We start from the raw sequence: 17793 nt of genomic DNA, 5'->3' as shown, positions 1-17793 counted from the left end.
ACACTGAATTAACTCAGGTACACAGAATAACGTGGTCTGCCTTGCATCATGCAAACATGCAGTAACACATCCATATTGATGCAAAACCCAGTGCAGTTATGTCTCAGACAGATACATAAATTAATAAAGTGTGGTCTGACTAAACATAGTCTTGCCACAAGAGGGCGTGAAAGTGCTTCTCTCACTGCTCTATAACAATGGTTCATTTTGGGTAGTGTACCTCTTGGTGAGAGAGTGCTGACTGATGACATGCCTCTACAATGCACAATTCAAAAGCCCTATCTGGACAGGATTAGTTTCTCAGAGGGACTTGTGTGAAAAATATTTCACACTTTTACTCAGAGATAAAACGCTTGTATCTGGACTGTATTTAAAAAAAAAACAGGAGGACCAGTGAGTTTTTAGGCATTCTAGGTCACATGACATTGGGTTCAGTAGCTCCTCCATTTCCACTAGCTGTTGTGTTTACGTAGATCTCCGTGGAAACGTGTGCCTAAATCGTAATTAAGGTGTGTGGCAGTGGACAAATAGCTATTTTATTAAACATGAAGTAATGAAACTCAGAGATTTCAGTACTTTCAGATAACTGAACGTCTGAAAAAAACATATACATGGCCATTCCAGACGGAAATAAAATCAAATATAAAAAAAAAATGATATAAAAAAGAAAATTACCCCAGGACCCCCTTAGAAACTAACCCTGTCCAGATAAGACTAAAGACTATAATTTTGGACTTAGATGAAGATGATTTGCTGGAAAGACTGCATACAACAGTCGGCTACCCCTAGTAGTGATACAAGGGACATAAGCAGCTCAGCAATTTGTGCTGAACATCCTGCAGCAACAAGTGTTGCCTCTCAAACATTTTTCAGCAGGATAATGATCACGCACCCACAGCAAGAATCTCAAGAATTGCAATAGTTCCTTGTCCTCCAGATCTACCACCAATCAAGCATTTATGGGAGCAATTTGGAGGGCACCTTCAGCATACACCTACAAGCATAGAGCAGGATCTACAGGCCCAGCTTTAGCAAAACATCTGTGGGTAAATGTGCTGCAGGATTCCATTCAGAACAGGGGTGTCCAAACATTTTTGTTGGGGCCAGAAGGAGAAATATATTTGAAGTCACGGGCCACACTCTGTAATAAAACAAATAATGAAATCTACCACTTTAAATAATACATTTTCCTGATTATTTCATTTAAACACCATTTTATTTGACTTACTTTATCTTTATGCTTATCTTTGACAGTGTTGTATAAACTAAGATTTTTCAAATTGATGTTTAATTTCATGATGTCTCTTAATATTAAACTCCTTAATTACGCCAACTTTTAGACTCTTTGGCCCGTTTTTCTGCGCTAGAAATGCGCCCCCTCTCCGCTTTTAGACTCTTTGGCCCGTTTTTCTGCGCTAGAAATGCGCCCCCTCTCCGCTTTTAGACTCTTTGGCCCGTTTTTCTGCGTTTTCTGCGCTAGAAATGCGCACCCTCTCTGCTTTTAGACTCTGTGGCCTGTTTTTCTGCGCTAGAAATGCGCACCCTCTCTGCTTTTAGACTCTATTGCCCTGTTTTTCTGCGCTAGAAATGCGCACCCTCTCTGCTTTTAGACTCTTTGGCCCGTTTTTCTGCGCTAGAAATGCGCCCCCTCTCCGCTTTTAGACTCTTTGGCCCGTTTTTCTGCGTTTTCTGCGTTTTTCTGCGCTAGAAATGCGCACCCTCTCTGCTTTTAGACTCTTTGGCCCGTTTTTCTGCGCTAGAAATGTGCCACCTCTCCGCTTTTAGACTCTTTGGCCCGTTTTTCTGCGTTTTCTGCGTTTTTCTGCGCTAGAAATGCACACCCTCTCCGCTTTTAGACTCTGTGGCCTGTTTTTCTGCGCTAGAAATGCGTACCCTCTCCGCTTTTAGACTCTATTGCCCTGTTATTCTGCGCTAGAAATGCGCACCCTCTCTGCTTTTAGACTCTTTGGCCCGTTTTTCTGCGCTAGAAATGCGCCCCCTCTCCGCTTTTAGACTCTTTGGCCCGTTTCTGACACCTAGTGAAAGGTGAAATTCCAGCAGCAGGTGACTTCTCTTAGAATAAATGCTAGAGGTTGTGCAGCTACTCATATAATTAAAACAGGACTGTGGGCAGTGACAACACTGAATTAAATCAGGCCTGTCTTGCATCATGCAATATTTTCACATCAACCTGTAAAAAGCTTTAGTAGAGAAAAAGCTCTTTTCAATTATGCTTCTCTACTAAAAAGCCTAAAGTACAGAATGAAGTGCTAAATGAGTAATGATGAATTTTAGCACATTATAGCAGCTTTCAGTACTGAGAAAAAGCCAAATACCAACTATCATTCATTTCTTTTCCAGCAAAAACAGCAGTTAAATAGAGACTATTCCTTTTTCACTATTAGAGAATAAAACAGAAGAATTACATTAAATGAAGCACATTGCGACAGACGAGTGCAGAAATGTTCGCCATAGATAGGACCACCTCCTATCAACACCAGGTCAACCACACCAGGTCATCCATCTGAGATACCTCGACAACTGCCTAGCAATTACTATACAACACATTAAAAACAAGCAACACACTAAATCATTATTCCCCCACAGTAATGAATGGGGTCCTAAAGTTTTGGTACCCTTCTAAGGTCACAATGTTACTAAGACACCAGTAACACACTACCGACTAAACAGTGAACCACTGCAACCACTTGACCTGGACCATCACCTGAAACACCATCTGGTAGACACAACCTGGGATACCAAACAACGTGTCTAAAATCAACATTATGGCAACTACCTAGAATACCTTAGTATATATCAAGTACCACTACAGCAAGCCCCTGGGACACCATAACAACCAACCAGCAACAGTATAGAAATCTCCTGGCCTTTTTTAAGGGAAATCTTTGCAGTGTGTGGGTGAGCATTATCCTTTTAATACAGCGCAAATTCGCTTTTAAAAGGCCATTTAATGCCTGATTAAAGGGTCGATCGCTGTTGTTTTGCTGTTTTCCTTTTCCTTTTAAGCGCTCAGCTCTGACTCAGCTCTTGATCGGTCCGGATGCAAGACAGTGCACGGGTGGGGACTGATGATGTCATGGGCCCTGCATTGTTTAATATCACGATACATATATAATCAAAAAGAAAACTTGTGCAATGTAAAAATGTGCCAATATATTGCAGCCCTAATGCACAATGATGCTGAACAATATCAGTATTGGCCTTTTTTATTGGACTTCGACTTGACCGCTACATTTGGCCAATATTTCAAACAGATACTTGCAGATGTATTTTTTTGTTTGCTGGAAAAGGACCAAGAGATGCTGGCCATGCTACTTCAACCGCCCAACACCGATTTAAACTCAACTAAACTAATTTCTAAGGAGAACCCTTTGATTTTATGGTTTGTATAGTTGGTTTCAACTTTACCACCATATGTAAGACAAACATTTATCAACATTTTACAGTGTTAATAAATATAGTGCATTGAGCAAATGTCTTTTAATATTATAATGGTGTCATTTTAACAAATCATGCAGCCCTACTTTTGGGGAAATTGCAACTTTGGAAAAAATATATATATTGATTTCTATACTTTAAAAACTTTATGAATATGAACTTGTTTTCTTTGTGTTATTTGAGGTCTGAAAGCTCTGCATCTTTTTTTATTTATTTTTGTCATTTTTCATTCTCTGCATATAAATGTTTTAAATGACAATATTTTACTTAGAATTTGGGAGAAATGTTTTCTGTAGTTTATGGAATAAAACAACAATGCTCATTTTACTCAAACATATACCTATAAATAGCAAAAATCAGAGAAACTGATTCAGAAATTAAAGTGGTCTCTTATTTTTTTTCCAGAGCTGTATTTTCCTTATTCAGCTCAGTCTGAAAAAGCCACATCCCTTCACAGCCCATATCAGAATCAGACAATCCCATACTGTACCAAAGCCTGGCCCCTTGTCCCATCATTCGGCCCCCTGTCCTATCATTCGGCCCCCAGAGCAGGAGCCCCTGGCCTGTCGTCCTTCCCCTCCAGGAACCCAGCAGCAGCTCCTAATGAGCTTTTCCACTTAGTTAAGTGCTCAATGAATTCAACACGACCCGTTCTAACCGGAACAGACCCTTCTGCAGGGTGTTCGCTCATACAGCCCTGTCCCACTAGTTTCAGCCATGTCCATAAACGTTAGTGTGCACCTGCGCTGCAGAGCATCCATCATCTCACGACTCATTACATGTTCTGTTCAATTACCCAGAATCTGAAATCACCCACAATCCAGTCTGTGAAAATGAGCAGGTTCAGTGCACTGCTTCAGATAGATGCATTTCTGGATATGCTTTCTTTCATGTTCGTGAGCAAAATGAATACACTAGTAACACCCAACCGACTACATGTACAACAACGGCACCCACCCAACAGCGGTCCTGGGTTCAAGTCCCTATCTGGGTCCAAAAAACATGGAGATCAAATTGGATACTTGAATGTGGGTGTATGTATGTGTGTTTGTATATGTGTGTGTATGATCGCGTGCCCAGAAATGAATTGGCACTTTGGACATGCTGTACGTGATTGGCTGCCGCTTCTCACTGGTGCATGTGGATGAATGCTGAGTGTAAGTGATTGAGTGCAGAATGTAATTGTAAGCATTCTTGGATGCCTAGAAAGGCAGACAGGCATTATGTAATTGTAACGGCTGGTTGACCAACATGTCAAGCAAGACAACACTGGCCAACAAGAATTACAAGCAGATGCTAAATCAAATGTAACATACAGTAACCAGCCAGCCTAGCAGTATACCTGAATAAACAGCTTTTCAACCAGTTTAGATCATCTAAAACCAGTTCCCAGCTAAGAAACTTCTGAATGAATTATTAATTATGAATGCTCTTGGTGCACAAATCCATACAAACGTCAGACGCCATCATGTATGACAATCAAAATTAAGGTGTAGGATATGTGTCGGATAAGAGATGCACAATGACATCGAAATTCTATCTGTATTCGCCAATAATTGCATGTTTTCGAATCTTGAGCATCGCGCTGAAGCCTTGATTTGGACAATATTTTAATCAGATTCCTGGTGACATATTTATTGTATGGTAAAAAAAAGAACCAAGTGAAGCTGGCTGTGATAAAACTTAGCTTAAGTCAATGGATTTGTATTTTTGTTTTAATATATCTATTGTTTTATTTAACCTGTTAATTAAAAAAATAGGGTTTAAAGCTGTGACCACTTTAAGTAAGGACCAGTCAGCCAAATAAATTTGAAAACAAAATTCCTCAGAAAATGCCTTTCATTAAGTTAGAAATGTGTATATCAGCATCGATAGATATACAGCTCTGGAAAAAAATAAAAGAAAAAATGATTAAAAATGATTAGTTTCTTTGATTAAACCAAGTTGAAAACCTCAGTAATTTAATCAAGAGGAAGATGAATGATCAGAACCATCAAACCAAGCTGAACTGAGTGGCATAAAGTTATCCAAAAGCAGTGTGTAAGACCAGTGGAGAAGAAAACATGCTTGAAAACATGCTTGAAAATGCATGAAAACAGTGATTAAAAACCAGAGTTATTCCACCAAATATTTATTTCTGAACTCTTACAACTTTACGAATATGAATTTGTTTTTTTTTTTATAAAAAATCAGATAAACTGATTTGGAAACTGAAATGGTCTCCTAATGTTTTTCCAGAGTTGTATATATGCGTAATATTGGATATCAGCTCCAGAATTCCCACATTGGTGCAATCAATCCTATGAAAGAATGTCAGACCATGAACAGGCCTAGCTATTCCACAATGCCCACTACAGCCATGGAGAATTGGGCAAAGCCACAAGCATCACACACAGACACAAATCAGACAACTAGAATAAATAACTAATATATAATTTGTCCTCTTTCTATTTCCTCCTCCTTCAGGATTTGGCCTTCTGGTTAGCGACAAGCATGTGGCAAAAGCTGCCAGCCAGCAATGCCACCCACCCTTTAGCCACGAGCATTAGCTAGCTGATTAACAAGATCACATGTAACAGGTTCTTAAAGGTTGGTGGTCTATATATGATGAATAGCATTCAAGAGAAGGATGGAAGTTACACTGAGCAGGGCTAATCAGAGCTGGCTAGCTGGGTATGCGTGTGTATGTGTTAGTGCAGATCAATGTCTGTGGAAAAGTATGGACATCACAACATCTCTCAAAAGTGAAGAAACAACAGGGAATCTCAGGGGATAAACTCTGCCCTGCTTCAAGTGCTTTAGGCTGCACTGTAAACTCAATGAAAGCAGTCTGATTCGGCATCCAATGATTTTAATTCTAATGGATTAACAAGTTTCTCACCAGGAAGCACCACATAAACACCCCGTAAAGTTTTAAGCTTGAGTTGATCACATCAAAATTCAACATAATTCAACATATTTTTTTTTAACATGGCTTAAAAGGAAAACGCCAGTAAAACGTCAAATGTTTATTATCATTAATTATTATTAAACATCAAACATTATTTTTAAGGGTGGGACAAAATATTGTAGCATAGTTGTTTGTAACACATCATCCATACGTGGCATCAAACGCAAATATATTTGAGTATATAATTGAGTTAAACTGCTGATAATGTGCAGTTTAATCTGATATATATATATATATATATATATATATATTAGCCAGATAATATACTGCTATGAACAAACACTCTCTCTCTGTGCTGCTCCATGCTGTTTACACACACAGTATGTGCAGTGCTCACTGCTCACAGCCGCACAACTCTTGTTTACTACATGGACATCTGCACTGCACGTCCTAATTAAAAACACTGTGTTTGAAGCAGCTTTTTAATTAACCACACAAATCACAAATGAACACATTTTACTATGGAGAACACTGTAACAACCCAACACAACATGCACTTGAAAACAAAGTAAAACTGTTTGGTCTAAAGGAAAGCGGGCAGGTCTACCTGGTCATTTAACCAGGTGAATCTGGCTCCTCCTAATAATTTGCATTATTCCTATGGAACAGAAGGGAATGAAGCATAGCATCCATGTTTTCTACACTCACAGCTGCAGATCCAACCTACTTCAATGGAAACCAGATTATGGATCTTTGTTTATTATGTACCATCTCCTCCATTTTTATCTTGTCTTATCTGATATTAAACTGTCTACCTCCCAAACAAGCCAGCATGCATGCTGCAGGGTAAGGAAAGATAGATGAAAGACCCCAGGTCTTCCCACAGCTCACCCAGCTTCTCTCGAGACTCCTCCAGCTTCCTGATCTGGTTCTCGATGAAGAGCACGGCCACTCCGAAAGCCAGCACTGCCAGGAGCTGAAACTTGGGCGGCATCATGATCCGTAGGAGCCCCATGAAAATGACGGGTTATGTGCATGTCATGCCCAGCACCAGTCAGTTAGTCAGGCTGGCAGTCAGTCAGTCAGTCTGGTTGCAGGCAGTGTGTGTGTGTGTATATGTGTGTGCGCGTGCTCTGTTAGTGTCCAGACTATTTTGGGACTGTCTCGGTTTGTGCAAAACGATAAAAATGTGATAAAAAGCAGTGTGAAAATATGCACCGCATCTCAGCTGCTTATCTCCCTCCAGTCCACTGTTTTATGGCTCTCCTTGCAGCTGCTGCTGCTGCTGCTGTTCACCTACTCAGTGCTGCCGTTAGGATTTTCACCCATTCCCACCTGTATTCTGATAAACCCCGCCCACCACGCCTTACTATTGGCTATTTTCCATCAAATAGGCGGAGTGAGAACTGCTAGCCTACCCTACTCCAGTACTTCGGCTGCTTCTGGCCAATCACAAAGCAGGAATGTCAGAAAACGGGTGGGTTTAATACAAACCACGCCCATTACTGCCCTGCGTCACGCAGCAGTCTGTGAGGCACGAGGTGGAGGGTGCAGTGCCATCTAACGTAGTGGAGGATAGATAAAAAGACATGGGACTTTTCCTACTTCTCCTCTCCTCCTTTCCTCCTCCTCATCCTCCTTTCTTACTCCTTTCCTCCTCTCCTGATCCTCCTCCTCCTTTCCTACTCCTCCTCTCCTTCTACTCCTTTTCTATTTCAAATATATGGACATCCTGTTTAATGTAGATAGATAGATAGATAGATAGATAGATAGATAGATAGATAGATAGATAGATAGATAGATAGATAGATAGATAGATACTTTATTTATCCAGAAGGAAATTTAGGATGTAGATGTTTAAACTCCTGTTCATTGCAGAGAAAATACTAAATTTCTGAAATTATGTCAAATATTTGCCAATCAAATAAAAGTGTTTTTATTTTTTTCATAATAATTGATCATATATATTTTCTATAGTCATGTGTTTTTATAAAGTTGTATTTTTTTACACATACACAAGTCAAAAAATAAATAAATTAATAAGTAATTAATTTGATTATGTGTAATTTGTGCACATTTCCTGGATAGGATACTGTGGTGTATCCTCTGTTGAAAGGCTTTTTGAGTAGAATTTTAAGCAGCTTTTTTTGTCTCCTCCGGTATTCGGACAGGTGGCAAGATGGCATCACAAAATCAGATTCTGGGTCACGGAGGAGAGGAGGAGGATCGGTAGAAAAAAGGAGGTACCTTTGGGGTTTCTGGATGCAGAATAAGATTGTCTAAATCAGTGGTTCTCAAACTGTGGTACACAAAGCATTTCAGGGTGGTACACCCGATGATATGAGAAAATTTAATGCATGCACAAAAATATTTTTATATGTTTTAACCTTCAACTGTTATAACATCAGGTGTGTTTGCTTACACTTCAGCTCTTTACAGTTTCATATGCCCTACAACTTAACCCTGTGGAACTCCACAATTCACAACAGTTCCTGTATTAGTAATGATAGAAATTTAATTAGCCTATAGTTCCAGGGGTTACTTCTCTGTAGTCCACTACTCCCCATTCTCTCACACTCCCCACTGTGCAAAAGGACACTGGGCCAGATCCGTTTTGAATTGTGCCGGATCCGGGCCAGATCCTTTTTGCTATCTGGGTCCTGTTATTTTTCCCTCTGTCTCAAACTTTTCGATATGTTTTAGAAGGCTTACTGCATTTACAAAAAAAACAATAATTAAATTGCTTTAAAAGTTTAAGATCTGCTGGTCTAAATAAATACATTTAATAGTTTATTAACAAGAAAATGGCTGAAAATTGATCCACCTCAACAAGATGATTGATATTGTACAGAAATGACAGACAGCAAAAAATACCAGTTTTAAAAAAAAAGTTTAATAAAGACAAAGAAGATACACTCTTGAGAGGCTCTATATGCTCTATGCATTTAATGTTTAATGAAAATGTGGGAAAACAGCTAGTTTAATTTGTACCCATTGCTGACTGATGTGCAAATAAACACACACACACAGCTTGCCTAGTAATTGTAGACATATGCCAAATAATATAGGACAAATGACAGGTGTGGGCTATAGAGGGAAAGAAAGTCCCCAATATTGAGCTTTGGAGCAGTGGAACTGTGTAGTTTGGAATTGTTAAAATCCATCCAATACTTAATAAGCTTGGGTACTGATAATTTTTGCAGAATGCAATCAAATACTCACAGCAATCCTCCGAATCTTACCTGGACATTAGACACACTTACACACTTGCTTACGTACAAGAAAAGCAGAAGTAACTCTTTTTAATACCACTGAAGAAACAATGTATGATCATGTAAAAATATATACATAATTGACAAATAAAGCACTAAGGCAAAATCAACATATTGTGTATGTATAACTGACGTTATTACACAATTTTTTGAAACAATTATTACATATAAAAAGAAAAAAAAGGCTTTTGTAATAAAAAAAAACACCCATTATAACGAGATCCCTCTGGCCGATAAATGGCATCATATCTTTTGCGGCTCTTTGTGTGAAGGAAAGTCATTCCCCCAGGTTTGTCCCTGGTGTGCAGTGTCCCCTAACTCCCTTAAGAGGTGCTAACTCACGGTGCAGTGAGGGATGAGAGAGATAAGACTCCAACTGTGCATGAAATTGCACCAGATCAAATCAGCTGCATTCGCCTTCTGCTTAAAATAGCTCCGTTCACCTTCTATTACCAGCCAGGTACAAAACAGCAGCGGCACAGACGAGCGGGCCTCACCTGCAGAACCCCCTCATACTGATGCAGAACCACACGCCAGTGCGCCTCAGAGAGCCAGCCAACGTTTCATATTTATACTGCATGCTTTTTCAGTTTGAATAGAGAAAAGGACTGCACAAACACAATCATCATCAAAAAAATAATAATTGGTTGCACCCAGAAGGAAGTGTAGGATTGTGAGGGTATTTAGAAGGAAGATAAAAGTTACCAGGAACGATTAATGATGTGAGCAATTCTTATGTCAAATTTATTAAGCTTCACACACTGAAATGTGCAATGCAATATTGCAGAGATGTTCCTAATGGTGATTCTGCAAATCCTTTTGGAATAGCGCACCGGTGTGTGCAATCAAAAAATGAAGACCAAAGGTGATCTTCATTATACTGAATTGCATCCCATACACCAGGCCTTCTGAAGGTGTGACACATGACAACAAATCTTTGATTGTGGTGCTGACCACTCACAGAATCATTAGATGTTTCCACCAAGACAAAAGCGTGATTTCTTACTGATGATGACCTGCTGCCTTTCTGATACACTACATGAAAGTCTGACATAAAACTATTGCACTCATTATTGTTTTTTTTATCTTTGTTTTAATGGTCTGTGTGCATGTAGTCCGGTGTCATGCAGCAGTCTGCCAATGGTGCTGGCACTAAAAGGATGTACTGCTTTTACTGAGAGGTACTGGCATCATGCCTAAGCCAGGTGTGGGGTATAGAGGTATAAAGACCCCCAGTATTGAGCTGTGAAACAGTATAACTACATTGGTGTGAACAAGTGTTTGCCCTCTTCATGATGTCTTTTTTTTTTTGCATTCTGTCACTGTTTTAGTTCGTCAAACAAAAATAAATATTAGTCAGACAACACAAGTAAAAACAGCAGTTTTTAAATAAGTGTTTTTATTATTAAAGTTGAAAAAAATATCCAAACCTACATGGCCCTGTGTGAAAAAGAGTTTGCCCCCTAAACCTAATAACTTGTTGGGCCACCTTTAGCAGCAATTGTCTTTCTTGCAATGAGTTTTCACAGTGCTGTGGAGGAATTTTGGTCCAATCATATTTGCAAAATTGTTGTAATTTAGCCACAGTGGAGGGTTTTCCAGCATGAACCGCCTGTTTAAGATCATGCCACAGTATCTCAAAAGGTTTTTTATGTTATGACTTTGACTAGTGTGGGACCCTAATTAAGATATTAGGGACACTAGGCCACTCCATTCTTCAGCAATTAAAAGTTGGACTTGCTGGTGTGTTTTGGATCATTGTCCTGCTGCAGAACCCAACTTTGTTTTAGCTTGAGGTCACAAACAGATGGCTGGACATTATCTTTCAGGATTTTTTGGTAGACAGCGGAATTCATGGTTCCATTTATCACAGCAAGTCTTCCAGGTCCTGAAGCAGCAAAACAGCCCCAGATCACCACACTTCCACCACCTTGTTTTACTGTAGGTATGCTGCTCTTTTTCTGAAATGCGTTCTTTCTTGTACGCCATATGTAACGGGACACACACCTTCCAAAAAGTTCAACTTTTGTCACACCATTCCACATATTTTCACAAAAGTCTTGGGGATCATCAAGATAATTTCTGGCAAAATTTATATAAGTCTTAATGTTCTTTTTGTTCAGCAATGGTTTTCATCTTAGCACCCTGCGATAAAGACCATTTTTGCCCAGTCTCTTTCTTATGGTGGAGTCATGAACGCTAACCTTAACTGAGGCAAATGAGGCCTGCAGTTCTTCGGATATTATTGTGGGATCTTTTGTGACCTCTTGGATGAGTTGAGCTGCACTCTTAGTGTAAATCTGAGCGGCCGGCCACTCCTGGAAAGGTTCACCACTCTTCCATGTTTTTGCTATTTGTGGATAATGGCCCTCATTGCGGTTTTCTGGAGTCCTAAAACTTTATAAATGGCTTTATAACCTTCTTCAGACTAATAGATCTCAACTTTCCTCTTACTTTCTTTTTTATTTGTTCCTAAATTTCTTTGGATCTCGGCATGATGTCTAGCTTTTGAGTACCTTGTGGTCTACTTGGCTTTGTCAGGCAGGTCCTATTTAAGTGATTTCTTGATTGAGAACAGGTGTGGTAGTAATCAGACCTGGGTGTGGCAAAAGAAATTGAACTTATGTAAGATTAACCAGTTATGTTTTAACTGAGGGCTAACGCTTTTTAAACAGGGCCACATGTAGGTTTTTTTCTCCCTTAATAAAGAAAACCTTCACCTTTTAACCTGCATTTTGTGTTTAATTGTGTTGTCTTTGACTAAAATTCTAATTTGTTTGATGATCTGGAACATTTAAGAGTAACAAACATGCAAAAAAAAAAAAGAAATCATGAAGGGGTAAATACTTTTTCACACCATGCTATGTTTACCAGAATGATGGAGCTCAATCCAATACTTTGAGGATGATTTTGGAAGTGCTGCTGCTTGTTCAGCACTTTCTTATGGTTGCCTGTATGCCTGGAGATGTTCAAAGCCTGCTGTAATACAGAATGTCAGTGCTCACAGATGGATGAATTTATAGTCAATTCTGCACAACAGCATCTCTCTGGTTTCCCTCAAGCAATATAAGGCTCACACAGTTCAGATTATATCATTTTATGACTATTTTGAATATGTGCTAATTCCTGCAGCTACAGAGATACAGAAGTGACACCTCTCTAAAATGATAAGAAGTCTAACATCGTGAGAACGCTGCTAAGACAGCGCCTCAGTTTGAAACCTGACTCTAATATGAGCGCTGTTCTGCCAGTGTTCTCACCTGATCTCTGGAACAGGATTTTGGAATGCAGTGGATGGTATTGTGGAAGTGTCGGTTTCGTTAGTTTTTTTTAGCACCTTTCTGAAGTGGTTTCCCAGTCTGTGTTTTTCTCTCTTCTGCAAGAGGTGTGAGAAAAAGGTGCAGAATAAATTGATTTTAGGCTTGTTTGCTTCACCAGTTTTATAGCCCTGAAAAATTCTCAGTAACAAAGCTTTCTTTATCTTCTTTTTAGCCTTTGATGCAGACCATTCTGAAGATGTTCTTATAAAAGCTGTTTCTTTTTCTCTGTCACCAACAGAGTCACTGAAATGGAGAAGCACTTTTTCTTGACTATGAATTCCATTGGTTCATTTATTAATAGGGACGCACCACTGTAGTGGACATAAATCTGAAGCCTGTAAATCAAGCACTATGTATTCAGATTGTTGGAGTCCTATTATACTTTCCAGTCCACAGGACACCCTGCCCTGAGGAATTTATATGCATGGAAAAGGCTAGGTGAAATTTAGGTGGGTTTTCAAAATATACCCATCTTTACCACCCACATTACTCTCCTTTGTGTCTCATCTTGGCTTAATGTGCAGAGTACAACCCAGATGGGACTAGTGTAGGTCGATTATTGTATTTTTTCGCACTATAAAACACACCGGATTATAAAGCGCATTTTAAAAGACACTAAAGGGAACTTTTAATTTAGCAGGTCTTGCCACTGGGTGATGGTGGGGTAGCTAACTAAGCTAAGCTAAGTAAACAAAACTGTATTAAAAAAGACATTCATTTAAAGTCAAACGACCGCTGGATGTTAATCTACACAGATTTCTCTCCTGAAAACTGTTTATTTGGGTGAGTAAAGCTCTTCCGTTTATTTATACTAAAATGGCGCCGAGTGGTCCAGCGGTCTAAAGCGCTGCCACTATGAGCAGGAGGTCGCAGGTTCGAACCCCTGCTCATGCAGCTTTGCCTTTAAGCTGTCGGTGCTCAGAGGGAGCACAATTGGCCAGGTGGGTGGGTAGATGGCGCTCTCTCCCCACATCACTCCTAGGGTGATGTCTGCAGCACAGGGCATCTGTGAGCTGATGTATCAGAGCCGAGCCGCTGCGCTGTCCTCCAGGCGCGCTGGCTGCTCGGCAATGCTGCATCAGCAGCAGCTCGAAAAGAAGCCGTGGCTGACTTCACATGTATCTGAGGAAGCATGTGTTAGTCTTCACCCTCCTGGTGTGTTGGAGCATTACTAGTGATAGGGGGAGTCCTAATGAGTGGGTTGGATAATTGGCCGTATAAATTGGGGAGAAAAAGGGAAAAGCATTAGCTGGAGCATTAGCATTAGCCGCCCAACAGAGCTAAACTGAGGTAAGCCAGGGTGATATTAGCTAGCGGTTCGTCACACGTAGCTTGTTTTAACACAGTAAATGTGCAGGCTACAGTCCGATTTACTTCCCTCTGAGTGGCGCAAGAGCTAGCACAGTTAGCAGGTAATGCTTATGCTGCTTTAGCAGTGTTCAGCTTGGTTTGAAGGCTTGTGGTCATTCATCTTCCTCTTGATTATATTCCAGAGGTTTTCAATTTAGTAAAATCAAAGAAACTCATCATTTTTAAGTGGTCTCTTATTTTTTCCAGAGCTGTATATTCTATCTAGCTCACATTCCAGCAATGTAAGCTGCACATAAGCATATTGGCTGAGGTATTGATCTGCAGCACATATGCAGTTTTCCATACTTCCAGATCTTCAGTAACTCTGATAGAGTATCAGTACGCTTCTAGGAGAACAGAGCGGACAGAGAGAAAGCTTCACTCGCCCCACTCGAGAGGCAAGACAATCACTTCATTAAATAGACAGTGAGGGATGGGCCTGTTCACCAGGATTGGACGAGGCATCCAAGCTGAGAGCATGCACAAGATACATCTATTAAAACGTCCTGAAGACAGAGAGGGAACGAAGCATGTGTGCGGGATACACTGCCAACTGCACCAACAGGGCCAAAGAGACCACTGACTGCAAACAGAGCTAGAGAACTAATGTAGCCAGGTACATAATATGGAAAAGTATTGGGGCACCTGCTCATTAACTGTTGAAAGATTGTGAACCCCTTTTGAATTTTCTATATTTCTGCATAAATATAAGCTACATCATCAGATTTAAAAGTAGATTAACCCAGTTAACAAGTAATTGCACTGGGTCATTTATTTATTGAGGAAAATGATCCAATATTACATCACTATTGCACACTTTGCTCTTGGAATGATCTTTGTTGGGCTCCTGGGAAATAGGAGTCTCGAATTTCCTCCATTTGCACACTGCAATCTGTCTGACTGTGGATTGGTGGAGCCCAAAGTCTTTGGAGATGGTTTTGTAACCTTTTCCAGTCTGATGAGCATCAACACGTCTTTGTCAGAGGTCCTTAGAAATCTTCTTTTTTATTATGCAATGATCACTTCCACAGACATGTGCTGTGAGGAGTAGACTTTGATAGATACCTGTTCTTTAAATAAAACAGTTTGCCCACTCAACCCTGATTGCCATCCTATTGATTGAAAACACCTGATTCTAATTTCACATTCAAATTAAATGCTAATCCTAGAGGTTCACATACTTTTGCCACTCACAAATATGTAATATTATATATTTTTTCTCAATAAATTAAGACCAAGTAAAATATTTTTTATCTAATTTCTTTTACTGGGTTCTCTTCATCTAATCTGATGATGTTTTAGATTTTAGGTCAAGGGGTTCACAGACTTACAAGCACCACTGTACATACCTTCCTACCTACGTACCTACCTATCTAACTAAAGCTACGTTCACATTACAAGCCATATTGTTCAAATCCGATTTTTTGCTCAGATCGTATTTGGATCTTTACGGTTCACATTCACAAATGTAAGTGATCTGTATGTGTGGGTAATGTGAATGAATGTGTCCCTGAAATGCCTCACATGCGCACATTGATACCTGTATAAACGTCTCCTTCTTCACCAACAGTAAAAAACATCATATTTAAGAGACGACTCGTAGCTTTATAAATGGAAATGAATGAGTTAGCAGCTCATATGTGGAGCATCTTTTGTTTGAGAGTAGGGGTGGGTGATATGGCTCTAAAATATACAATACAATACAATTATACAATACATACACCTAAAGCTTCACAGTAAATAATAGACTACTTTTAAAACAGAACAGCCCTATTATCACAATATGGATTTTCAATATCACGATATTTCTGTGTCACGATATATTGCATACGATATAATATTGCCCACCCCTACTCGAGAGAGAAAAACGTAGCGCATGCGTAAAAGCAAAAAGACGCATGAATTCTGATTTGACCGTTCACATTTATGTCGCTTGTCCATGGATTGGATATGTATGCGATTTAGGACCACATATGAAAGTGGCTCAAATGATAGCTCTGATATTTAAAAAATCTGAATTGTTACGTTCACACAGCCACAAAAACAAAAAAATGTGATCTGAGACACATTGAACAAAAATCAGATTTGAGTCACTTCAGCCTGGTAATGTGAATGTAACCTAAAGGAATAATGTCATCTCTGACATCTCTGAATCAGACTGGAAAAAATCCACAATTAAAGTGCATGCAGTTTTAGACACAATAGGAAATCTGTGAGGCTATGAATTAGAAAAGCCACACTGACAACAATTTCTAAGCCCATATCTATAAATGTGTTATTAATAATTAATACAATATTTCAGCAATCAGTGGACCAAATCAAATACTGAAACAAAGTCAGAAATCCAGTTTAGTCTAGTTCAGTGTAAATTTGGACAGGGATAGATTACTTTTGAAATACTGTATATATAAAGAGGATAAATTCTATCTATCCCCAGTTTCCCAGCCATTACACAAACACTGTCCTTACAGTACTTCAAACTGCAGACTGTTATTGAACCTGGGACGCTGTTACTATTCCAGTGGGATATTTTATACAGTGTGTGATAGTGGTGTTAGTGTTTAGTGCTGTTGGCATGTGAGACTACCGGTACTTCTATTTGTGGAGCATGGCTTGTTTTAGCTGGGTAGAAGGCAATGGATTTTACATAGAAATATGACAATTTAAGTACCATATTGATCTCTTTAGGTTTTAAACTGATAAAGAAACTAATATTAACTAAACGGTAAGGCTGCATTATCTAGAATAGCTTTGGCCTATTTAGCACAAGATACTGTATTGTCCCTCACAGATCAGAAATATATTAAATATATTGATTATATTTGATTATATATGTTATATTACAGATATATTACTTAATTTAACTTGTAAAATTAATTTAAATGTGTTTGAAACAATTGTTGTAAATAACATATCATTTAAAATTGCAAATGCAGTCCAACAATATTAATAATACTATGAGAATATGCTTTGACTGAATGGAACTTTGTATATGGTACACATATGATATCCTTACATCCTAATTTAGTTAGTCTGGTATGTAAATGGCTGATGTTCAAATGCCTGACTGTTTAGGTGATAAATATTGTTTTGATTCTCAATAAACTAAGCTAGTTTAAAAGAACACACGCAGTATATTAAGGATAAATACATATTTGGCCATTTCCATTTGTCTTTCATAAAATCATTGTACATATTGTCACTGTTTAATGAAAAACAAGTATCTCCAAAATGGCAAATTTACAGGAGAGAGAAATAAAAACTTCTTAACTTTCGATAAAAGTCAATATAAAAATAGTTAATTTCAGGTCATTTTGGAGAAATTCTATTTGTCCATTCAACAAGAAATGTTGACACAGTGTAAGTGACAGTTTGTGTGTCCAAATTATGTAGTAAACAAAAATCCACAAAAAGGAACTTACTTGTTTTTCATTGGACAACGACAATATATTTATTTTCTATATGGAGTGACATCCCTAGGGGTGGCTGTTATTTTTTTAAT

The 17793-nt window shown here is 38.9% G+C and overlaps 1 protein-coding gene across 1 annotated transcript in view; it reads right to left on the bottom strand.

The window, feature by feature from the left end:
- Positions 1-7662, bottom strand: part of hs2st1b (heparan sulfate 2-O-sulfotransferase 1b) — a 113411-nt gene extending 105749 nt beyond the window's left edge. The window contains exon 1 of the mRNA XM_049479321.1: positions 7241-7662. Within this exon, the coding sequence (XP_049335278.1) occupies positions 7241-7364 (124 nt within the window). The 5' untranslated portion in view covers positions 7365-7662. The remainder of the gene's footprint in view (positions 1-7240) is intronic.
- Between the last annotated feature and the right edge of the window lie 10131 nt (positions 7663-17793).

The sequence above is a fragment of the Astyanax mexicanus genome, chromosome 5 (assembly GCF_023375975.1).
Source record: "Astyanax mexicanus isolate ESR-SI-001 chromosome 5, AstMex3_surface, whole genome shotgun sequence".
Classification (NCBI taxonomy): Eukaryota; Metazoa; Chordata; class Actinopteri; order Characiformes; family Acestrorhamphidae; genus Astyanax; species Astyanax mexicanus.
Note: the sequence above shows the minus strand (reverse complement) of the source record. Positions and strands in the feature narration are given on the sequence as shown.